We start from the raw sequence: 25,392 nt of genomic DNA, 5'->3' as shown, positions 1-25,392 counted from the left end.
TCATAAGCAAACTCTTCAGCAGCTGAATTGGTGAAGACATCTGAGATGGACTCAGGACTCACTGATATTACTTTTATTCTGTTTAATATTTTTCTGTAATTTACTGTATAAGAAACTAAGACCTGAAAGTACCGGCAATACACAGTATACAGAGGCTCATAGCTTTATTTAGCACAGCTGTAAATGACTTCTAACTACATTTTAGAGAGGGAAGCTGTGAAGAAAGTGTCTTGCCATACAGCTGGATAAAGTTTCTGAAAAAAAGAAACTGCGAAGGGACTACTGAACTGTTTGCTTTCTAATTCTAAGGGTTAAGAAGGTGAAATAGGGACTTGGAGGAAAAATTGAACTGGAAGTCAGGACTTCTTTGCAACAGTCATTGCCAGGCAATAATTTCATAACGTGGAAAGAGGGGGCAGAGGTGGGAGGAAGAACAGGGAGAGACAGAGGGAGCTAGTCCTAAATGAGTCCTAAGGTCCCAATAGCCCGCAGAGATAGTTCTCCTTAAGTACAAGAGGATTCTCCATAATCAGAAGCCCTCTCCTCCTATGCTGAACCAATTACTCTGCTGGGTTTATGTCTCCAGATACCGTAAACAAAAGGAAACCCGGGCTTAGGGGAGGACGGTGCTTGCCCACTGGGGTGCGTGTGCGCTCAGGAAGCCTCAGGGAACCTATTAAGTCACAATGCAAGATACTGCGCTTTAAAGTCTAGAATCAGGACGTGCCGGCTTGGCTCAAGGTTAAAAAAAAAATAGCCCTACGAATCCTTTTTGTAAATATCGTCGGCCTCCGCCAGGCCCCGCCTTTCCCGGGACGCCATCCCGCGGCCCCAAGAGGGACTCCAGGCCAGGGTCACGGCACCAAGAAGCACCCCCGCACACTGAAGCGCCCCCTGCGGCGCGCCTCTGGAGCTCCGGAGCGGCAGCCCGCGCCTAGTGCGCAGGCACAGAAAACTCGCCGCGGGCCTAGTGCCAAGTCCTAGCGATCACGCCCCCGCCTCGGCCCCAGGGGTCGGCGGTTTACTTTCGAACAGCGGCCCCGCGCTCTTCCTATTGGCTGATGCTACGCAGTTGCAGGTTGCCGGGAGACTGCGCCTGCGTCTTGAGGCTCTCAAGCCCCACCTCATCTGGGAACCTGAAGGCCTTCAGGGCAGAGGAGGGAGGGCGGGAATTCGAGCAGCTCACTGCGTCAGCCCGCAGGCTGTGGAGCTCTGTTTCTGCTGGTGGAGTTGCCTGGTTTTCCCGTCCCCACGGTGAGTTTGTAAGGAGCTTCTCTTCGGTCCGAGAAGGCGGCTCTTGGTCTCTCTTCTTTCCCTGTAGCGCAGGCTGGTGTACTGCATGTGTTTGGGGCTTGGTGATGGAGAGGGCTGGCTTGGGTCCCGCGTCTTGGGTCCCTCTTGTCCCAGGTGGAGAGTTTGGGGGACCTCGTTTTCCTCCCGCCAATAAGGAACTGCATTTCCGTGAGGGAGAAGGCCCTCTGTGGTGGGGAGGCGGAGAGAAGCTGGACTCCGCCGAGCTGGGCGGCCTCGCGGCGGCTCGGAAAGGAGGGCGCCGAGGCGCGTTGGGAGAGAGGCCCGGGAGGATTTGTCGTAAACCTTCGGGAAGGGGAAGGGCAAGGGCACTGCTGTTTCGAGCCCCTTCTCTGGGAGGCGTTCTCATTGGACTTAACCGCGTAGGTGTAGTTATGCCCATTTTACAGATGTGAAACGTCAGTTCTGAGGGGCACTAGGTAAAACTGACCCAGGGTCTGTCAACATTTAAATGGCAGAATTGAGAGATGAACAGACGTATGAATGGGTATAACCTAAATCAAGATTTATAATTTTAAGCTGGCAAAATATTTCACTCTCATGGGTGCTTCTTGTCTTCCAGTTAACTTTCAGCAGTCTAAAATGACCGTGAATGTTTGCTCCGTCATCACGATTGTTGGCTAATATTTTCAAGAGCTCATAAGATACTTGACGCTGTAAAAAGACGTCCTTTGTGACAATTTATTTGGTCACAGACTTGGGATTTTCAAGGTACAGGTGATACCTATCCTGCTGCACCACAGCTGCTGATATTTGTCGCTACTTTTAAAAAAAACACAGTGACGCTTAGGGAAGGTAAACGTCAAAGACAGTGAAATTACCACGATATCATTCCCTATGATATCGTACTTAACATACGTTTTGAGAATATAAGTCTAGAACATTAAGATAAAATTATTTTTATTTTAGAATAAAAATAAAAGAATCTGAAAAAGTTGAAGATATATATTCAGTCTGCAAACCAGAAGGTCAACAAAGTGGTAAGTTCTGGGAGATTAAGTAAATACCAAAGAAATTTTCAGTAAATTTTTACTGAGTGTGTGATTTAAAATGTAAGGGGAAAGTTTTAAATCTTTTGAAAAAAGGTGTGTATGTTGGTGGTGTATAAAATTCAAACCATATAGAAGGATCATAAAGTGAAACATAAACAACTCCCTTATCTGACCTATATCTTAAAGTTAGTCACTGTTAACTCTTGTTTACTCTTCTAGAAATCTTACGAGGGTGTGTGCATCTTAATACAGACACACACATTTAACACATACAGATCTGCAAGTTGAATTTATTAGGTTATCTGGATACCTTTTTACCATGTATTTTCATATTGATCTGCATCCCATTTTAATGACCAAGTAGCTATCCTTTAAAGTAAGGTACCATAGTTTATTCTGGCAAGATGAAAGTTTGGTTTTGGGTGATACTAGTTTTTTTTTTTTTTTAATTTATTTATTTATTTTTGGCTGCACTGGGTCTTCATTGCTGCGTGCGGGCCTTTCTCTAGATGCGTCGAGCGGGGGCTACTCTTCGTTGCAGTGTGTGGGCTTCTCACTGCGGTGGCTCCTCTGGTTGCTGAGCACGGGCTCTAGGCGGGCGGGCTTCAGTAGTTATGCCACGCAGGCTCAGTAGTTGTGGCTCGCAGGCTCTAGAGCGCAGGCTCAGTAGTTGTGGCTCACGGGCTTAGTTGCTCCACGGCATGTGGAATCTTCCTGGACCAGGGCTCGAACCCGTGTTCCCTGCATTGGCAGGCGGATTCTCAACCTCTGCGCCACCAGGGAAGTCCAGTGATGTTAGTTTTAACATTTCTTTTCAGTAAACATATTGCTGAATTTTTCCCACCAAATATATATGTATTTTTCACTTTCAAAAATATTTTTAAAAAAGCAAAGAAAATTTTAACTGCTCGTATCAGTTCCTGGTTAAATTGCATTAATAGTTTCTTTTTTAGTCTGGGGAAACAGGTTGATGTTAAAATGCAGGAAAACAGTGCAAACGGGCAGAGTTAAAATCAGATCTAACCATAGGATATTTTTTTGAAAGAGTTAGGTGATCCTTCATTATTTTTGTACATTTATGTGTACAAAAGTATTCTAAAAATCTTGCCCCATATTTATAGATGGCACAAATGTAGTATTTCTAAAGTAAGTCTTGAATTGCATAAAATGTGCTTTCTATCAGGTAGGGCCACAAAGATGTGAGACCCAGCCTGGGAAGTGGCACCTCTTGAATTTTCCCAGACTTATAGCTGACTCACTCTAAGTCCTAGAGCAAGTCATCTAACTATAATGTGGCAAATTTCTCTTCAGAGGATGTAAAATGTAATGAATGTTTTATAACCATTCATGTTTAGAGATGAAAGGCAATAATGCGTTAGGGAATTAAAACTTAAAAAATAGTTTACAAAGGAGAATGGATAATGATATTTTTGGTACTGCCCAGTTCTCCATCATCTGCTGTCAGTGCTGACCATCCATAATATGCTGGTTAGACATTATGGAGTCTCCATAGGAAATTGGCCCTCTGGAGAAAGACTGCATAAAAAGTTTAGAAATTCAGTAATGTGTTTGTTTTTGACACTTAAGCACAAGAAATTTGTGAAATAATTTATACGTAGATGATTTAGCTTCAGGTTTATTTCCGAAAAGATTTCTTTTTTACGTTCATATTTCTTGGTGACTTTTTTTTTTTTTTTTTTCCGGTACGTGGGCCTCTCACTGTTGTGGCCTCTCCCGTTGCGGAGCACAGGCTCCGGACGCGCAGGCTCAGCGGCCATGGCTCACGGGCCCAGCTGCTCCGCAGCACGTGGGATCTTCCCGGACCGGGGCACAAACCCGTATCCCCTACATCGGCAGGCGGACTCGCAACCACTGCGCCACCAGGGAAGCCCTCTTGGTGACTTTTAAAAGGGAAGCAGGAAATCTTGAACTAAGTTATCAGTTTGTACTTGGGCTTTTAGTACCCACTGGAGGAAAATAACATTTTACATGGGTTATTTTAATTATTTTGTTTTTAAAAATTATAGATTAATATAAATCAATTCTAAAATTAATTTGACGGGAAAGGCTGGTTAATAGGCAAGACGCTTAAACATTTTAAAGTTTTTTTATTGTTTTGAAACATACATAAAATTTACCATTTTAACCATTTTTTTTTTTTTTTTTTTTCCGTACGCGGGCCTCTCACCGTTGCGGCCTCTCCCGTTGCGGAGCGCAGGCCCAGCGGCCACGGCCCACGAGCCCAGCTGCTCCGCGGCATGCGGGACCCTCCTGGACCGGGGCACGAACCCGCTTCCCCTGCATCGGCAGGCGGACTCCCAACCACTGCGCCACCAGGGAAGCCCCTAACCATTTTTAAGTGTGTACATTCCACATTGTTGTGCAACCATCACCATCTATCTTCCGAAGTTTTTCATGTTTCCAAAGTGAAACTGTGCACTCATTAAATAATAACTCTCCAAAGCCCCCTGTAGCCCCTGGCTTGTTTATTTAAAAAGCCAGTTCTTGGGTTTATCAACTCTAACAACTTTCTATATTCTAATTCATAGTTTTCATCATGCATTAGAATTTTCTTCTGCTTTTCCTAGGTTCATTTTCTTTTCTCTTTTTTTTTTAGATAAATCCTTTTTATACTACTTCTGTTTGTTAATGAAAGTATATGGCTTCAGCTCTGCCCTGTAGAACTTTTTTTAAACCCTGTAGATTTTGCTAAAGAGTATTTTTATTATTTCATATGGATAAATTACACCTTGGCTGGGTATAGAATTCTTAGGTCATATCCTTTTCCTTCCAGATCCTTGTGGATATTGATTGCTACATGTCTTTTAGCATTCCTAGTTGCTCTGGAGATGTTCTGGTTATCTACTGCTGTGTAACAAACGTCTGATGGTTTGGATGGCTGCATGTCCAAGATGGCTTTTTCACTCACATGTCTGGCACCTCATTGCTTCTCCTTTTGGCCTCTCTCATCAGCAGAGTAGCCTAGACTTTTCACATAGTGAAGAGGCAGCAATCTGCTAGGCTAGCTAAGGGCTATACCCAGAACTGTCATAGTGTCACTTGTACAGTATCAGATTGGTCAGAGCAGTCACATGTCCTGTCCAGATCTTTTTTTTTTTTAACTATTTATTTATTTATTTGGCTGCATGGGGTCTTAGTTGTGGCACGCGGGATCTTCGTCGCGGCGTGCGGGCTTCTCTCTAGTTGTGGTGCAGGCTCCACAGCACACGGGCTTACTTGCCCCGCAGCATGTGGGATCTTAGTTCCCTGACCAGGGATCAAATCCGCCTCCTGTGCATTGGAAGGCAGATTCTTAACCACTGGACCACCAGGGAAGCCCCAAGCCCAGATCTTTTTGAGGGGAGAATAGATTTCATCTCTAGATAGGAGAATACCAGCAAAGTCACATCACAGAACAACATGTGGGAGTTAATTGTTGTGGCCATCTTTGGAAATTATAGTCTCCCAGAGAATTCTGAGACTATTATGTATTGTTTTCCTTTTTTGGGTATCTTTTCTTCCTGGATGCATGTGGGATTGTCTTTATTTATTTAAAATTTTAATATTTTAAATTGTATGTTAATAGTTGAAAGTAAAACAGAACTTAGGCTTCTCTCCCCACTCTTGATTCCTGCTCTCCAGAAGCAGTCACTTCATTTCTTTTAAATATTTCTTTTGGTATTGCTTCTCTATTCATAAATAATTTGCTTTTAATGTGATTTCTTGATTTTTCACTTTTAGGCATGTATTGACTTCTTAGAAGATTAAGATAAGTTCTTAAACTTCGTTTCCTTCCCTTATTCCCTCCTCCCAACGTAATTTTGTCAGTTTCTTAGTTTGGGCTGTTATAACAAAAATACCATAGACTAGGTGGCTTAAACAACATTTATTTTTTTGCAGTTTTGGAGGCTGGGAAGTCCAGGATCAGGATGCTGGCAAAGTTGGGTTCTGGCGAAAGCTCTCTTCCTGCTTTGCAGGTGGCCATCTTCCTGCTGTGTCTTCACATGGCCGAGAGCAGAGAAAGAGAGGCAGCAAGCCCTGGTATCTCTTCTTCCTATAAGGGCCTAATCTCATTCATGAGGGCTCTACTCTGATGACCTAATTACCTCCCAAAGGCTCTACCTCATTAATACCATCACATTAAGGGTTACGATTTCAACTTATGAGTTTGGGGAGACACACTCAGTCCTTAACAGTCATGCTTTTTGGTAAAATCAATATTTAATATTTAAAATATTATAACTAATAGGACAGTTGAGCTATATAATGTGCTGTAGTATTTCCTCTTTTCATGATTCCATCACTTTTCCCTAAATTTAGTTTTCTCATTACCTCTCAATATGTTCAGACACGTGAAATATTGTCAGTTCCATTTATTTACTTTAAAGCATTCCTTCTGGATTTCTGTCTTCTTCCTCCAGACTACTATTTCTCTAGGCTTGCGGCACAGTTATCCAGGACTTCATTTCATAGTTATCCTGGTGAGAATTATTGTTTTTCTTTTCTTCCTGCAGCAGCTTCTTTAGAAAGGGTGGGTGATGGGTGGTTCAGTTTTGAGACCTCTTGTGTTAAACTATCTTTAGAGTACCTTCAAAATTTATTTACTTTGGGTATAGAATTTTAGGTTGGAAGCCATGTTTTCCCGAGAATATTGAAGAATTGCTTCATTGTCTTCTAGTTTCCAGTGTTGTTACCTACACACAGCATAGCTAAATCCAAGATGTTCATACCAGAAAATATTCATAGGAAAAATTTTTTGCTCCTTTATTCCCCCTCAGGAGTCTAGGCTGGTTATGGAAAATTTCTGATGCATAAAATTTCATACTAGTTTCTGTAAGAACTAGCCCCTAAGCATGATAGCCACCTTTATCTTCTGTTTCTCAGGCAGCAACCAGAGTTAGAAAGTTCCTGGCCTTACATAGTTATTTTCAACCAGGCTTACTTCTTTTTTTTTTTTTTTTTTTTTTTTTTTTTTTTTGTGGTCCGCGGGCCTATCCCTGTCGTGGCCTCTCCCGTCGCGGAGCACAGGCTCTGGACGCGCAGGCTCAGCGGCCCAGCCGCTCCGCGCCATGTGGGATCCTCCCGGCCCCGGGCACGAACCTGCGTCCCCTGCATCGGCAGGCGGACTCTCAACCACTGCGCCACCAGGGAAGCCCCAGGCTTACTTCTATTAGCCAGTTCTGACTTACAGATTTGTTGCCTAAAATCAGTTTTTCATATATCAGCTAGAAGAGGGTAGTCTTAGATTTGATTTCTGTATCTTCAAGCTATCTACACGTTTCTGATTAAATTGTTAAAAATTTTATGTGCTATGGAAGTAACTTTTGAGACCAGGATATTTGCTTCCACTTTATGTAAGTTTAAGAGATGATATTTTCTTTACAATATTGTTATTGAATATCTTCATTCTAAAGAAAGTTGAGCTTTTGGGTCCTTAAATGAGTTTGCAGGGAAAATGATTTCTAACTTTTTGACAAATATAGGACTTTGGAGGGAAAGGTTGTGTTCTGTTTTAGGGTTGATTTTTGGTACTTACATTAAATAACTCTAATATTAAATCTAAATTGAATATATGTCCAATGCTCAAATTTTATTCCTTTGCAAAGTGCTATTCTGTTTATTCCTTCATTATGAATTCTGACATCACTGAAATAAACTGAGAAACGTTTTTCTTGGGTGGTTTTTCTATTTCAGAGCTCTCTGTAGGTAAAGGGTAGTCATAAAGGCTTCCCAACATGTAGGCACTTAAATTTATCTGCAGTGAATGTCATCTTCTGTTGTCCAGTTATTTTTGTTTCCTGGAATGCCTCACAGTTCAGGCTTATTAGTCTCTCACATCTTGGCTCATTACGGTTCTTAATATTGTCAGTCTGAATGGAGTATTTTCTATTTTCTGATGGACTCTTGACAAAAGCTTTTCCTAAGCAGAGATTTTACTATTTAAAGAAAAAAAAAAAACCCAAAACTAAGGTCTGGCATTTTATTAACATTGGTCTCTTAAGGGGCAGTGTTTATTCAACCAGTCTTGAGTGAATGCCTACTGTGTGTCAACTTCTGTGCTTAGACACAATTCCTGCCCTTATTGCAGGCTTATATTCTAATGTTTTGAAAAATGTTACAAAATTCTTTTTTTGACTGCGCCACGCAGCTTGTGGGATATTAGTTCCCTGACCAGGCATCAAACCCAGGCCCTGGTAGTGAAAGTGCTGAGTCCTAACCACTGGACCTGCAGGAATTCCGACAAAATTCTTTTAAATAAACTCCATCTAAGTGCTCCCTATAAAGTAGAAATGCAGTGTTCAGTGAGATTAGGGGACCTAATCTGGGGGAGGAGGTGGGACTCAAGTTGAGACTTGAAGGATGAATGAGTTGGGTTTTGCAATTGGTGAAGATGAGGCGCATAAGAGCTGTAAAAAAAAGTCTGAAGAGGTTTTTCTTTCTTAAAAGTACAATTAGTTATTCGTAAATACTTCTAACAGTTTTTATAGAGGAGGATTTGGTAAGCTTTAGATTTTGCATGAGTGGCACGTGGAAGGCTTGTTGGAAATATCAGTAATAGCTTGCCAAGACGTCAAGTTGCTTGTGTCAGAGAGGGTCTCTGAACTGTTGCTGGATTTCTTTCACGAAGGAAAGATGACTAATGATGTTCTTTACCACTAATGCTCTAGTGGTCTACCGTAATTCATAATTACCACAATCAACACTTCATCTTTCAAACTTTTTTATCGCAAGGACTAATTCAGAAATATTACTCCTTCCAAATCTTAAAATTAACATTACTTGATACTATTACACTGTGCTGATCCAGGGCTTTAAGCATACACGCTAATACTCCAAAATTCAAGAAGCTTGAAATTTATAGAACAGTTAGAAATTTAATAACTTACTTTAGAAACTATGGTTGAGCCAACTGGGAGTGTGAATTGAAGAATGTAATTTTGTTAAGAATTAACTTTTTATTTCATAGAAATATTTAGTCTTACCTATTCATGATTTGTGTATAGTTTTGATTTTAGCATCTTAGAATGTAAAAAGTTGCACAGACTAGTTATTAAATAGACTTCAACAGAACACCCCAAAGTAAATAAGCTCTTAAAGGTGATCAGTTACTCAGTGTTAGGAATTGCATTATATAGAAAGCTAATTTTAAAAATCTTACTCTTTTAAATCACAAGTACAGTATATTAACAATTTGGAGGTTAACACCTAAAGCTTTACATAATATGTGCATGTGTCCTTGTTATACGTAGAATTAAAATACTTTTTTCTCTTGACAGGAAATGCACAATTTTGAGGATGAGTTAACATGTCCTATTTGTTACAGTATTTTTGAAGATCCTCGTGTACTACCATGCTCTCATACATTTTGTAGAAATTGCTTGGAAAATGTTCTACAGGCATCTGGTAACTTTTATATATGGAGACCTTTACGCATTCCACTCAAGTGCCCTAACTGCAGAAGTATTATTGAAATTGCTCCAACTGGTATTGAGTCTTTACCTGTTAATTTTGCATTAAGGGCTATTATTGAAAAGTACCAGCAAGAAGACCATCCAGATATTGTCACCTGCCCTGAACATTACAGGCAGCCGTTAAATGTTTACTGTCTCCTGGATAAAAAATTAGTTTGTGGTCATTGCCTTACCATAGGTCATCATCATGGTCATCCTATAGATGACCTTCAAAGTGCCTATATGAAAGAAAAGGACACGCCTGAAAAACTGCTTGAACAGTTAACTGACACACACTGGACAGATCTTACTCGTCTTATTGAAAAGCTGGAAGAACAAAAATCTCTTTCAGAGAAAATGGTCCAAGGTGATAAGGAAGTTGTTCTCCAGTATTTTAAGGAGCTTAGTGATACATTAGAACAGAAAAAAAAAATTTTCCTAACTGCTCTTTGTGATGTTGGCAATCTGATTAATCTAGAATATACTCCACAAATTGAAAGAATGAAAGAAATAAGAGAGCAGCAGCTTGAATTAGTGACACTGACAACATCTTTACAAGAAGAGCCTCCACTTAAATTTCTTGAAAAAGTTGATGATGTCCGCCAACGTGTGCAGGTCTTGAAACAAAGACCACTCCCTGAGGTCCAACCTGTTGAAATTTATCCTCAAGTAAGCCAAGTACTGAAAGAAGAATGGAGCAGAACAGAAATTGGACAGATTAAGAAACTTCTCATTCCTGAAATGAAAATTTCTTCAAAAAGGATGCCATGTTCCTGGCCTGATAAGGAGGAAAAAGAAGTTGAATTTTTTAAGATTCTAAACATTGTTATAGTTACACTAATTTCAGTGATGCTGACGCTGATCCTCTTTTTTAACCAACACATAATGACCTTTTTAAATGAAATCACTTCAATATGTTTTTCTGAAGCCTCTCTATCTGTTTACCAAAGTTTATATAAGAATGTGCATGATTTAAAGAATATACTGTATCACACTTTATATTTACTGAAGGAATTCATGTGGAAAATAATTTGTTGAAAATTCAAATCTGAATTGTTTAAGTAGGCTTACTCTGTACAGCAGAGACTAATGGCCATTGCTAAATGGAGCAATAGGGGTAGCATGGATAAATAAAATAGCAAGCTAAAGTTTATTAGAGTTGCAACAAATATAATCCCTTTCATGCTTCTGTTGAATAGAAAATGTGTCATCAAAAGTTAGAAATGAGACAGAATGTCTCTCGTTTTCTGAAAACCAGAACAAAATTTAGTAATTACTTGATTTTGAGTATTATCCCAGTTCTATTGGTTTGAGAGGTTGACTTAATATCACTGTGATATTTAAATATTCTTGTACCAATATTATCTTTTAGCGTTATATACTGCAGTGGTTGGCTCTGCAGTTCTTTGTGTATACGTAGCTTTTAATTAAAAGATGGCAAAATCCCGAAAGGTATAAGCTTGACACTTTTGAATGGACAAATGATGGTGAGAAGAGGTTTTTGCTTAAAGATGTGTTTGATCAAATGTACCTGATCCACACACAGTAATGTATTTTAGGTAGATTTAAGAGCTCTAAAATGTTTATATCAGCATTCACTCCTAATAAAACTATTGCTTTGGGAAAGCTAAAGTGCCATTAGGGACCAAACAGTAACATTCCCTAGTACTTATTATTCTATGGTTTGTGTAAATTTATTTTAGGATTGTATTTAACTTTTGTGTAGTCTTAGTCATGTTAGTCAAATCAGTTCTTGGCTAAAAACTCTAAACATGTTACTAGAATGGAATATTATTGATATATCCCACCCTCATCATATTTGAATGGCATCTTGTTAACTGTTAGGTCTAAAATTTTCTGTTGAACTTTCCCTTATGCCAATGCCAAAGTACCAATAATTCGATCTTATTTTCTTGAATTGTGTTATAAAGGGAGCCTACTTAGTCATTAAGTCAAAATCCCTTTGATTTAGTTTCCTTTTTATTAACAGGGGCTGAACCATGGTGCTTGTGGTAGGGCTCTTAGCCCTTTTGTCCTTGTAACCGTAAGTACAAGCTTACTCACTTTCCGGAAATTCCAAATTGGCTGTAGCTCTTGGATCACATATTTAGGAGCCTTACTTAGTTCACACATTTTCCAGGTCAGATTAGATCCTATGGCTGTGACTGTACTCGGGGCACTAGTTCTAAAATACTCCTTAGTGTCTTATCTACTGAGAACAAGTCTGAACACTAAGATGGCTGGCTGTATTGTCAATTTATGATCAGAATCAGAATAGCACGACTAACTGTTGTGTGGGCAGAGAACATCTGGAGGTGGAGGAGGTATATATTCATCTTACCAACTAACTTTAGACTGAAGTTGCATCGACTTGATTAAAGTAATAGTTACAACACAAAAATGCCACATACTTTTTGGAATACGTATATTAGTAAGCACTGAAATGTTAGGTATTATGTGTCAAAATTGTAATCTCCTATTTCTCGTGTGTATTAATCCTCACTTTTGTAGATTAGGAAACAGACACAAAAGTAAATTGCCCAAGTATATTAGACTCCATGTATTCTTTTCAGAGTTCATCTGTCGTGCTACCTTTTTAAAGGATTTAAGCCAAGATTTTTTAATCTATGAATCACAGCTAAAAACTGAAGCATTTTAAGTTTGACCTTAATATTTTTTGTAACTTGCCGGTTTTTAGTAGAACTTTACTGTTGGATAAATTTTATGTAGTGTGCATGAATATAAAATATACAAATAACTGAGTCTTATATATGCTCTTTTTGTATTTTTATCAGGAGGATGAGACTGTAAAATTTTAAGTATGTAATCCTGAAATATTTCTAAGTTTATGTATAACAAAAGTATATATTTTAATAAACTCATTTTGATATAAGCATTGAGTGGCTTAATAGGGGAGTCAAACTCGGGAGTGGTTGCTTTGGAATTTTCGTATGGACTACAGGCATTATCATCTATCTACTTTAACTCTTTAAAAGTTAGTACTGGGCTTCCCTGGTGGTGCAGTGGTTTAAGAATCCGCCTGCCAACGCAGGGGACACGGATTCGAGCCCTGGTCTGGGAAGATCCCACATGCCGTGGAGCAACTAAGCCCGTGCACCACAACTACTGAGCCTGCGCCACAATTACTGCCCACGTGCCTAGAGCCCGTACTCTGCAACAAGAGAAGCCACCGCAATGAGAAGCCTGCGCACAACAAAGAGTAGCCCCCGCTCTCAGCAACTAGAGAAAACCCAGGTGCAGCAGTGAAGACCCAATGCAGCCCAAAATTAAATGGATAAAATAAAAGTACTAAGCTTTACTACTCCATTGGTTATTAAAATATAAAAATATTAAATTCCATTCACCTCTGTTCTCACCAATCAAAAAGCCCTTGATTATGTTGATACTCTTTTCTAGTTACTTTTCCCTTGTATAATCTTGATTTAAAACAAATGACCATACTTGAGTTATAGATCTTGCTTTATTTAAGTCCATGCTAATGTATTTACACTTTTAACGGTTATATTATGATACAGACTGTCTTTGTTGGGTTTTAGTACCTAAACAATACTGCATTGAACAACATGGTAATTTTTAATTTTAATTCCTCAGGATCAATATTCTAGAAACTGAATAGGGCAGACTTTTGATTCAATACCAAAATTTCTTTTGAAAATCAAGTGGTTGCTGGCTTCCAGTAGCATTATAATATTCTTGGGCTAATACAGTGTAACACAACAACAAAAAACCCTTGACAACTTGATGGGCAAACAGCACTCCATCTTAATTGCCATTTATACTAAGGAAATTAGTCCTTATATACTTTATTCTTTTTCTGAAGTGGGTATTTTTCCTTTTCAACTATTGAGATATCCAAGTTATTTCAGACATATTTGCTGACCCTTTTTGCAAGTGTTTGTTTCAGTCAAGCATATCAAGTTTTAGAAAACAATATTCAAATTCTCATCCTTATAATTCAGAATGACGGTTTAAAAAAAAATGTTCCTAGTATTTGGGTAACAGTGACTATCTAAATTACTAAGTGAAATACCTTAAAAATTTTACTATAGTAGCAGTTGATAGGCTTCATCCAGCATAGGTAAAAGGTCCATGAGAGTATGCTGTGTCTTGGTAACATGATCTAGTTCAGAACTGTACTGTTCACTTTTAACTCTGCAGGTAGCAGTTTGGGGCTAAGGGTAAGTCACCTGACCCCCACAGGCATCTTATTTTCTCCACAGTCTGCTGCTTACAAAGTTACCAGTTTCTTACAATCTCCTAGAAGCAGGTATAGAGAATATTTTATTAGACTTGTAACATGTCTCTTAAGTAACAGCATAAAATAGAAACTAGTTATATGATCCAGTTTAAGAATATGTATTTTATATAATTTATAACCCTTTACAAATAGAAAGTCAGTAAATACAGTACGCTGAATCTGGTGATTCAATCTGAGAAATCTTCAGTATAAACAAGTTTAGCAAAGTCCTTTAGATGCAATTTCTTTCGGGTTTACTGCAACACTTTTTGTTATATTGTATGTCTTGTAAATTCCAATAAGTCTATCTGAAATCTCAAACATATTATTTCGAAGAGAAATTATTATGAACTGGGCATTTTTTGTTTGTTCCTAAAGAGAAAGAAAGAATAAATTAGAAAAATTTACATATATTATAAATACATAAATCATATAATAAACATCTAAGCTTTACTTCCCTGAAATATTTGACAGTAAATTCAACATGACATTGATAATTAATTAACATGAAGAATGACAACATGGATAATTCATGAAACAATATTTGGGTTTGAGAATAATTCAGGTATTTGGAAGGATGGTTGCCTAGAATTCTAGTAGAAAAAAGATATAGAAAAAAAATTTCTAGCTGTGTTTCTGCTACTAATTTACATTATCCATTTATATTTCACTTTTCCAAAATGGAACTATTTGGCTGAAATAAAGGATGTGGTCTCCTTTAATACCATGGGATGTGGGATTAGAAAACAGGGAATACTCAAATAAGTCAAAGAATTTCATCTGTAATGTTTAGGGAACACAAAATTTTCAGAATGAAAAGCTCCAAATGATTACTTACATATATATAAAATGCAACAATGGAAACATTTTTGAAATCAAGGGCTGCATCAATCTCATCCATGAAGTACAGGGGAGTGGGTTTGTAGTGGTGAAGAGCAAATACTAAAGCCAATGAACTAAGTGTTTTCTCTCCTCCTGAAAGGTTGAAGATCTTCTTCCAACTTTTCTTAGGTGGTCGGACACTGAAATAAATAAGAAAATCTCATTAGTCAAATTACTTGTAAAGCTAAATTAAGACTTCGTGATTTGTTTCCCATAACTGGCTTCTACCACCTTCCTTGGGAATCTCTAATTTCCTTTTCACAAATATAAACTTCTGAGGGGTTCTTCTATAAACATGTTATTGGAGGATGAACACATAGGAACACCTGACAAAAATTAAGATTTAAACAGCAAGCTAATAAGTAATTCTTGGTATTTTCCCTCTGTTTCCAATGCACTTTTTGCTTTGCAATTTTAAAATACATATGTTAGATTGAAATGGCTCAAAAATTAAAAGATGAACTAGACAAATATTCTGTAAAATCAAGTATTTACTTGATTTTACTTGCCTAGTATTTTACTTGCCAAGTATTTGGCAAGTATTTACTTGCCTAGTATATTACTTGCCAAGTATTTACTTGCCTAGAATTTATGCTGTAAACTAATATCTAGGCAAACTAGTATTTATGAAATAAAACAAGTTGTACATCTAACCTTCACATCCTACCCCTAAAAAAAATACTGAGTTTTGAGAATATGTAGAGAGATATAACAGAAGAATCCGAAACTCAGTATACAGCATAATTACAAACCTGAACATGATTCCTTCAGAGAAAGGATCCAAGCTGTCTACAAGCTCCAGCTCGGCATCACCTCCCAAAGTAAGCATTTGGTAATTTTCCTTTAATTTATTTGTTATTATATAAAAACCTGCCATGAATTCATTAAGTCTTTGTTTCCGAAGATCTTCATATGCCTGTCTAAAATTATCTCTTTCATAAGTAATTTTGTCCAATTCTGCTACCCGTTGTAAATATAATTCTTCCTATGAAAAGAATGAGAAAAACATCAATTCAGTTATACATTTGAGATGAGAAATAACACTGCTAATTATATAAAATAAAGGCCACAATTTAGGCTAAGGTCTAGAGACTTCCTGACTATTACACAGTTTATTTGTACCTTCTTTTTATACTCTGCAATGGCACCAAGGTTTGGTTTCATTTCATGACACTGGGCTTCCAAGAGTGCAATTTGATTTGTTATGGAATCTGGGTTCTTGATTGCTTCAAGATATTCTGGGCTTAGAAGTGGAATCTCTTCAACAGGATTATCTTCTATGGGATGCAATGATATTTTTGAGATCTAGAAGTTTAAGTTAGATCAGTGTTAGAAAAGGCATAGTATTATAATTCATTGTTAAACCTCACAAATTAATATGACAAACTGCCTATTAAACGACACATACTAAGGAGTGGTAACTAATTTGTGTATCAACTATGTTTCAAAGGACTTCAAGAAAAATAGTTGTAGTGTTCCAGGTGTTCATGTAGCCATTTGTTAAATCTCCGTTATCAGCCCTGGGGTGAAAATGTTGACTAATTCTGACCACTATGCATATTTTTCTGTATATAATAACTCCTATATACTGTTCATTTTGTCTCCTATAAACCTGAGAAGTGATTATACACCATGAAATTAAGAATCACAACATACCTCAAAAACATAAACCCTAACCTTTTTTCATAAAGGATATCTTAAAGTTACATTTAACTATCCATAACAATTCTCACCTCTTTTTGCCAGTATTTTATTTTAGAATTATGTTCACCAATATGACCATCTACTTGTTCAAGTTTCAACTTAATACTAAGTGCATCTTTTTGAAGAGCATGTTCATTTTCCTGAATTACTTTTAGTTCTTGAAGTAGGTTACGATGTTCTTTCTGGATCTCTGGTAAGGACTCCTAAAAACCAAGAAGAAATACTACAGATATGATCTTCTCAAACAGAACAGGGTTTTTCACATTACAAAGATGAAGAAGCGAGCAATCTCTCCCCACGCCCCTTCCACTTTAAATGAAAATGTTTTTATTTACAGAAAAGTTACAATACAGTACTCATTTTTACTGTACAGATGAAAGTTAATACAAGTTTAACTTATTGAGTGCTTACTAGGCAAGGTATTGATATCTATAAATCTTAATTGCTTGAAATACCATCCTCTCCCCTCTCCATGTCTTACCTCTGCAGCATTTGCATTCTTTACGACCTCCGCTGCTTTGTCTTCAAGACTTTTTAGCTCTGCTGTTAAGTCATCTACTTCTTTCTCAGTATCTTTTATTTCTTTCTCTGTGCGAAAGACAGAGTCTTGTGCTTTTTTAAGATTTCTAAACAAGCAAAATCATATATTAAAAATGTGGTAATGTGTGATTTGTTATTCTGCTTCTGAAAACCTACCAAAGAACTTTTCATGACATTAATGTAACATTTTTTTCATCATAGATTTTAAAATTTATGATTGTTTTTTTATGTTTATACATACACTTGTGGGATACTGTATATTAAACTCAGTATAAATTAATAAAACTTCCTTATATAAGCTTTTAGACTTAGACTATGAAGCAAAATTGTCCATTGAATGATTATATTCTTATAATTTTCTTGTCAGATTGGAGATTCTTAAATCTTTACACCCATGAAGCTATACCATCAAGTAAACAAATACACCCTGGTTCAAGTCAGGGCAAACAAGTGTTTTTGGCAGGGTGAAGCGGGGAGGAAAATGAACACATGACAACACACACACACACACAACTATTTTTTCCCTTAATAAAGTTACTTCTATTTTGACTGGTAATTGTGTTTAGGCAAAACATATGGCTTATTAGCACCTTATCTTTGAACAAAAGACATTGTAATAGTGGAATAACCAGATAATCAAATGTGACTCATAATTTTAAGACAAAAGAAACAGCTGTTTACATTTCAACATTTTAATAAATATTTAGCTTTAATTATTTTAGAAATACTTTAATACTCAAAATTAATTTAAAAACAAGATCTATGTTATGAAAGTATTAAAAGCTTTTTGGGACAATGGAATCTAGTTAATTAAAAATTTAAGTTATTAAAACAATTTTGGTAAGAAATCTCAACCTTCTTATTCTCCTAAAACCTAGATCTATTTCAATGAATCACCGTCTACTCCTTTAGGCCAGAGAAATGAAACTCTGACTTCTATGTCCTCACAACTTGGGAATTATATAACCACATTTTGCCAAAGCATACCTGTTTATGTTTTTAAAAACTAGTCATATGATGTTTATTATAGGTGTCCACCTATTAAACTCCTATTAGGTAACAACATGTCAGAAGGGCTTAGTAAGTAACAGTAACAGAAACATTTAATGGACATTAAGTTTAAATATTAATGGGATGTAGGGAAGAGGAAGACAGGGTAGTATGCATACTCTACCTGTCAGCAGTCTTGATTGCTACTTGGGCTTTAGTAATAGCAGAAGCACATTCATCTAATTGTTTGTTTATTTTATCAAGTTTGTCTTGTTGGGCCTTGAGTTTATGGTTATTGATTTCTACGATAATATTGTGTAACCTTTTAACCTCAGCTTCCACTTTACCAGCTCTCTCAGCCACATTGTTATACTCTGGAAAAAAAAAAAAAGTGAAATTAATTTGTTTCTATGCTAATGAGCATCACTTGTTAGACGTAAATCTCTTCAGTCAATATGACTTAACCTGATGCATGCCCAAGAAATTTTAGACATTTAAGGAAAAGTACCTCAAAAAAACAAAAAAACAAAAAACAAACCCCAAAACACAAAACCAGAATGCCCAAGTCAAAACAAATGGTGTTATATAACAACACGTGGTTAAATTCTCTAGCTCAGCTGTGAACATAACCCACTTATCTCTTACTGGCTTCATGCCTTGAAACTCTTTTCAGAAGTTTTTAGGGTACTTTCTTGACTATTGGTCTCATAATGATTTTTACCCTTAGATAGACTATGTGCCTGACTACTGCCCAGGGTGAAGAAAATTGTGGTTGTTTTATTCAGTCAAAAAAAATTCACACAATTTGGATGGCAAAACTGATGAGTTGAGCATGTTTCTGCTGGCAGTCATGGAAAAGGCTGAATTTTCTTGGTGGTGTTAGAGGCTCTGGTGTCCTGTCAAAAGCTTTGTGAATATTGACAGGCAATGGCATTAACTTTGACAGTGTAGATTATAGTAGTTACAATGTGCTTCTGTTGTTGGCAGTTGTAGTGTCATCTTCCCAATTTGGTATTTATTTATTTGGCTGTGCCAGGTCTTTAGTTATGGTATGCGAACTCTTAGTTGCGGCATGTGGGATCCATTTCCCTGACCAGGGATTGAACCCAGGCCCCCTGCACTGGGAGCGTGGAGTCTTAGCCACTGGACCACCAGGGAAGTCGCTTCATCTTCCCAATTTGAGAGATGACTTTCCAGTTGTAGAAGAGGCAGTATAGTTCCTTTCATGGTTCTACAGAGTAGCTCTGGAAATTATTCTTCATGTTCAACCTAGAATTTCTTAAGCCATCACAGTGATTCTGTAAATAATCTTACTCTGTTAAACACACAAACAGACACACACACACACACACACAAATCATATCTGTACTAACCAGAGTGGATTCTGTTCTCCACATTTGAATCCTAATCACTATACAATATAGGAAGGATGAAAGGTGGCAAAAAGGTAAGTTCAAACTTTCAATATCTATGTCTAGAAAAGCAAGCAGAAACAGAGCCAACTTATGGAAAGAGACTCCCATAAAGCTCCTATGGGAGGAGTGTATCAATACATTTCGCATGGGGAAAGGAGGTAGGATGTGCTAAGGGGAAAAGATTAGATAAAGACTTAACTGTTGTTCCTCTAGATTGTCTCTTCTCTCCTGTTAGGTAGATTGGAATTTCAATATTCTCCAAATCTCACAACTTAGTATTCATCTTTTTGTCCTACATTATCAGAGAATTCTTTAGTCTGATCTTTCAAACTCATCTAGTGAGTTTAACTCCAACCTCTATTCTTTATATTTCTGAGATCACCACTTGGCTTTTTAAAAAAACAAAGCAAAACAAAACCCTGCCCTTTTTTTGTCTTCTGAATCCCCTTTTCCCCCTAAGGATACTAAGATAATGTATTTATTGAAGGAATTCTTTTGCTCAAAGTGGCGATGTTCTCTGTAGTTTAAGTTCCATTAGGCTGTCTGTATGCTTAGCTCCCTTGTGGGGTAGAGTACCAGCTGCTGTGGGGTCTGGCATCATGACTTATACTGGGGTGTGGGCCAGGTATGCAACTGGGAAGGGTTCCACCCTTCAGAACATCTTCTCCCTTATTTTCAAGTACCTAACATGCATTAAAAATTCTTTTCCCTATCTATAGTAGCATGTCTATTAGAAGTAGGAGGGGAAAACTAACATCAGATAGTCTATAATTTTGAAGTCACTATTTTATACCACCTTGCTCCCCTTACTCTCTTCTCTACACAACAGCCAGAGATTTTAAAAATGTAAATTAATGTAAAATAAAATATTTAATCTTAAAGATATGCTTGCAGAAATAGGCTTCCATATTAGATATTAACAGTCTACTAATAATAGCCAGTGTTTCCATGAGAGGAAATATATATGGGGCTCCTAAAGTCAAGGATTCCCTTTCAAACAAGAATACAGATTCCTGTAGTCTCTCTGTGAAAGTGCTGCTATAAATGACAAAGATACACAATTTTTGTTTCAATTGACCATTAGGTTCCATCAAAGCAAACACAACAAATATTGTAGGTATTCTGGGGAAGGAGGGGTAGGGTGAAGTCCCTGTGTCTCCAAGGACAAAATATATACCCAAAATAAATGCAAGGAAAAAGAAGTCCTGTCAGATTATATCACTTCCCTGTATATGACTTTCCAATGGCTTTTAATTTCACATGGAGGCAGGGCTTATAAGGCTCTACATTATCTGGATTCTTCCATCGTTTAACTCTAGCCACTCTGGCTTCCTAGTGTTCCTAGAAACTTCTGGCATACTCCTTCCCGCCCCAGGGCCTCTACTTACTCCTCTACATTCTTCCTAAAATGCTCTTCTCCCAAATATCCACATGTCCACTCATACTTCCACTGGGTCTCTGCTCAAGTATCTCTGGCAGTGGCCTGTCTAACCACTGTGTCTATCTGAATCCCCATCCCACCCAGTTTTCCTGGTTTTACTTTTATCACCTAGCACCACCTGATACAGTATGCAATGGATTTATTATCTTTTAAGTGTGAGTTCCTTGAAAAGAGGGACTTTATTTTGTTCACTGCTTGATCAACAGCACCTAAAACAAAGCTTGGCCAGTAGCAGATGCTATCTGAGTGAATGCCTCAATATTAAAAACATAGATAAATATGACCACAAAAATAAAAAAATTAATACAGCTATATATTAATATTCAATGTGCCAGTGGACATCTACCTGTCTGCTTATAATCTTTTTACCTCTTTTTCTTTGGGAAGAAAACTCGACCTCATTTTTTGAACATTTGGATAATTGCTCCAATTCCAGTCCATCCAGTTCTTTCAGATGAACAATCAGTATTTGCCTTCCTTTGCTCATGAACCAGACTGTAACAAGGGTCTTTCTTGAGGACATGATGAAGGCTCACTCTGTTTGTTGGTGTCCCTAAGATACTGTGTAACTCACCATTACCTCCTTGTGCAATAAGATGCACATCTACCTATGTTTAATTGAAGCCAATATGGAAATAGAAGCAGGGTTGCTCAAGTGCATGATCAGAGGATTTTAATGTCAAAGTCAATTCTGACTATGAGCCTATGAACTAATTCCCTTTCTTGCTGAAAGCTTTTGGTAGAACACTTACATGTTTATATACAAGAAGAAAAAGTTCTGGAAGGAAAAATGTGTTTTCTCTAAGCTCTCAAACAAATAAAATAACTACTATCTTGAAGGGTCCTTAGGAAGACTGGGCCAAAGTATACAAAATATAAAATTAAAAGCATGGGTATCAGAATCAGACTGCCTTGTTCCTGAATTCCTATACCACCACCATATGATATGCGACCTTGGGCAAATTATATAAACCATTCTGTGCCTCAGTTTTCTTATCTGTCAAATGAAGTACTTAATAATACTTTATAACCTTCTGAGAAATAAAAACAAAAACCATAAAATAGAGTGGTCACTTGTCTATAATATATGAAATCTGCTACTTCTTATTCTACAAACTGCTATCTTAAACATTCCAAATATTACAAACCTGTTTTTGACCATACAGGGGGGGAAAAAAAAGTGTATATCCTTAAACATACCTGTCTTGAAAGCAGTAACATTTTCTTCTAGCAATTTCTGCTTTTTTTGGTCAGGGGCTGTAGCAAGTACATTAGCTTCAAGTTCCTTAACTTGGACATTCAAATATTCTTCTTGCTCTGATAAACGCTACAGAAATGTTTTAACATTCAAAACTGTTAGTATTTTAAACTTACTAACAATAACATTTGCTTTAAACATTCTGAATTAAAAAAGAAAGGTAATTAAAATCTTTAAGAAAAAGACAAAAACACGAACTATTAATATAAAAATCGAAAATGGCCAACAAAATGCATGAAATGTATACACTCATTATGAAAATAAGTTAAAATGCTATTTTTTAGTATTTACATCAGATTAGCAAACTTACAGCAAACTGAAGAGTACCTAGTGTTCAAAGACTTGGAAAAATTATTTGCACATGCTACTATTAGTAAATGAATTAGAACCGTCTTTTTGAGAACAATTTGGCATCATGCAACAAACGCTTAAAACACTGTACAGGGCTTCCCTGGTGGCGCAGCGGTTGAGAGTCCACCTGCCGATGCAGGGGACACGGGGTCGTGCCCTGGTCCGGGAAGATCCCACGTGCTGCAAAGCAGCGGGGCCCGTGAGCCATGGCTGCTGAGCCTGCGCGTCCGGAGCCTGTGCTCCGCAACGGGAGGCCACAGCAGTGAGAGGCCCGCGTACCGCAAAAAAACAAACAAACAAAAACACTGTACACATACTGGGTAATAATTATAGTTTCAGAACTCTAACCTAAGGAAATAATTGGATGAGTGTATTAAGGTCTGCCTAACAAGGATATTTAAAACACAGCAGTGTACATAGTCAACACAGAAAAATATTTATCGAATCGTGATACAAACAAAATACGCCAATACAATTGCACACAAAGTAAATGTACATTGGCTTGGAAAGAAAATCGTAATTAATAAGTGAAGAAAAGTTAATAAGACTCATTAAAAATTCATATGCAAATTTAATATGTATATCAATATCTGCCATATACATAAACACATACATGCAAACTAGACACACTAAAAGTTGAAGGACATACATAAAAATTTAAGGTGATAATCTTTTGGTTATTTCCTAAAAAGTGGTTTCTGATTTTGTTTTTGTTTTTGTTTTTTTTTATAGGAGTTTTATTAATTAATTTTATTTATTTTTGCTGCTTTGGGTCTTCGTTTCTGAGCAAGGGCTATCTCTAGTTGTGGCAAGTGGGGGCCACTCTTCATCACGGTGCGCCGGCCTCTCACTATTGCGGCCTCTCTTGTGGAGCACAGGCTCCAGATGCGCAGGCTCAGTAGTTGTGGCTCACGGGCCCAGTCGCTCCGCGGCATGTGGGATCCTCCCAGACCAGGGCTCGAACCCGTGTCCCCTGCATTAGCAGGCAGACTCTCAACCACTGCGCCACCAGGGAAGCCTCTGATTTTGTTTTTTAAAAGAGACTGGGCATGTATTGCTTTTTCATAATTAAGAAAACATTTCACTTTGAGAAGAGAATGAAATAAAGGGTCACATAGTTGCTAAGGGAAGACACATTTCTATGGAGTACAAATGGAAACCAGAAATAGCTGTGGCTGGAGCAAACACTGTGACAGGGCGTTTATCCATTAGTACTCAGGGAAACAAAATCAACAGATGTGCCTTACACCTAGAGACCCAGCCTCCTCCTCCCCCCTTATATTTTAAAATTATAAGCAAACAGCAAAATGCTTCTGCAAAATTGCTGTTGAATTCCAATAGTTTCAGCTAATATTGATTAAAAAAGTACCTGGATGCTTGCAGTAAACTTTTCTAGTGTATTCCTCATTTCTCGTTCACTATGCCTTAACTTAACTACTGCTTCTTCCAGTTGTACTTTCTGTTCCTGAATTTGCACTGCTTTTTGAGAGTCTCTCTGCAACTGTGATTCCATTTTATTTACCTACAAAGAAGAATACCAGTGAAATAAGTTTATTCCAAGAGTCATTTCAGATTAACAGCAATTTATGAATGAAGAAAATCCAAATTCCTGATCTTAAAGACTAGAAACAAAGCAAACAACCCAGGTCCAATTCCAAAACCTAAAGCTTAGGAGATGGTCAACTAATTTCTGCATCATAGAATCAGATGAAAAGACAATTTTAAGTGTTGCATAGTCAACTACTATTACAATGAAGGTATACTACACAAATATTTAAGTGGAAAAATATAAAGTATTTCAAAATATGAAAAAAAATCAAGCCACAACTCTTCAGAAAAAGTTAGGTATCCAGGACATCTAAGTACATATTTTTAAGGAAGAAAAAAGTATAGTGTTCCGAGGGTGATAATGGAACAGAGCAGTATTTCCTGAGCATTTTGACATTCTCTTATACTTCTGGACATATAAAATATTTTGAAATAAAATTTGGAAACATGTATCAGAAGTCTTTGCTATATTTACAACTTAAAGAATTATGTCGAAATAGAAAAGATAATTATAGAATACATCAGTAACTATGTGAACAAATTAAATGTCGAACAGTAAGTAAATGGTTAAATAAATTATATGATCCGAATGTCATAACGGGGAAAGATATATATGTTGAGCATATATTTTTAAATTAACATACTTTTAGAACTTTAACAGGTTTCATATAAAATCCCACAGCTTATATACTAGTCATTTAGAGAAAATTCAATCTGTTAATTGAAAATTTGATTACAGTACATTTAAAATAGCAGAATTTTACAGTGTGTTACATATCACTAAAGCTGCTTTAACAAAAATGTCTTGACCATAATTTTGTACATGCCGACCTCTTCTTCTGAGATTTCAACAACAACTGATGAACCCATCCTTCCTTTCATTACTTTGCTTCCACCACCAGTCATTGTACCTGGAGAACAGAGGAGAGAAGTCAGACTTAGATGTCTCCCCCAACAAGATTAAATAAACTCAATGGCAGAGAAAAAGAACATTACCTGACTGTTCTATGATTTGCCCCTGTAATGTTACCACTCTCCATCTTCTATCTTTCTGATATGCTACTCTTGTGGCTTGATCTAAGTTGTCAGCTACTAAGGTATCCCGTAAGGCAAAGTAAAAAGCTTGGCGAATTTCCTCATCTTTTACTTTTACTAAATCAAATAATCGAGGAGTATTTTCAGGAGTTTGAATTTTGGTCATTTTCTTTGCCCACACTGCCATCTAAACATAAAAAAGAAAAATAATATATA

At 37.3% G+C, this 25,392-nt stretch overlaps 2 protein-coding genes across 5 annotated transcripts in view; one reads left to right on the top strand and one right to left on the bottom strand.

Annotated features, from left to right (window-relative positions):
- The first annotated feature begins 1,213 nt into the window (after positions 1–1,213).
- On the top strand, positions 1,214–11,163 carry TRIM59 (tripartite motif containing 59). Of its 2 annotated transcripts, none has more exons than XM_007454137.1 (3): positions 1,214–1,254; positions 2,221–2,288; positions 9,581–11,163. In XM_007454137.1, exon 3 carries the CDS (start codon positions 9,584–9,586, stop codon positions 10,790–10,792), a length of 1,209 nt encoding a protein of 402 aa, XP_007454199.1. In that variant the 5' UTR covers positions 1,214–1,254; positions 2,221–2,288; positions 9,581–9,583; the 3' UTR covers positions 10,793–11,163. The 2 variants fall into 2 exon arrangements, with proteins under 2 accessions (XP_007454199.1, XP_007454198.1); XM_007454136.1 differs by lacking the exon at positions 1,214–1,254 and adding an exon at positions 2,051–2,106 and having other exon boundaries at positions 2,221–2,291.
- A 2,723-nt stretch (positions 11,164–13,886) lies between these two features.
- SMC4 (structural maintenance of chromosomes 4) overlaps positions 13,887–25,392 on the bottom strand; it is a 34,619-nt gene continuing 23,113 nt past the window's right edge. The window contains exons 14-24 of one of the 3 annotated variants that reach the window (XM_007454133.1): positions 25,138–25,363; positions 24,973–25,052; positions 23,963–24,115; positions 22,185–22,311; positions 18,313–18,502; positions 17,080–17,224; positions 16,628–16,801; positions 16,017–16,199; positions 15,647–15,879; positions 14,851–15,034; positions 13,887–14,384 (exon numbers count right to left, since the gene is read on the bottom strand). In XM_007454133.1, the coding sequence (XP_007454195.1) occupies positions 14,232–14,384; positions 14,851–15,034; positions 15,647–15,879; positions 16,017–16,199; positions 16,628–16,801; positions 17,080–17,224; positions 18,313–18,502; positions 22,185–22,311; positions 23,963–24,115; positions 24,973–25,052; positions 25,138–25,363 (1,848 nt within the window). In that variant the 3' untranslated portion in view covers positions 13,887–14,231. The remainder of the gene's footprint in view (positions 14,385–14,850; positions 15,035–15,646; positions 15,880–16,016; positions 16,200–16,627; positions 16,802–17,079; positions 17,225–18,312; positions 18,503–22,184; positions 22,312–23,962; positions 24,116–24,972; positions 25,053–25,137; positions 25,364–25,392) is intronic. The other 2 variants (XM_007454134.1, XM_007454135.1) reach the window with 2 other exon arrangements.

This window comes from Lipotes vexillifer, unplaced genomic scaffold (assembly GCF_000442215.2).
Source record: "Lipotes vexillifer unplaced genomic scaffold, Lipotes_vexillifer_v1.1 scaffold641, whole genome shotgun sequence".
In the NCBI taxonomy this organism is placed as follows: domain Eukaryota; kingdom Metazoa; phylum Chordata; class Mammalia; order Artiodactyla; family Lipotidae; genus Lipotes; species Lipotes vexillifer.
Note: the sequence above shows the minus strand (reverse complement) of the source record. Positions and strands in the feature narration are given on the sequence as shown.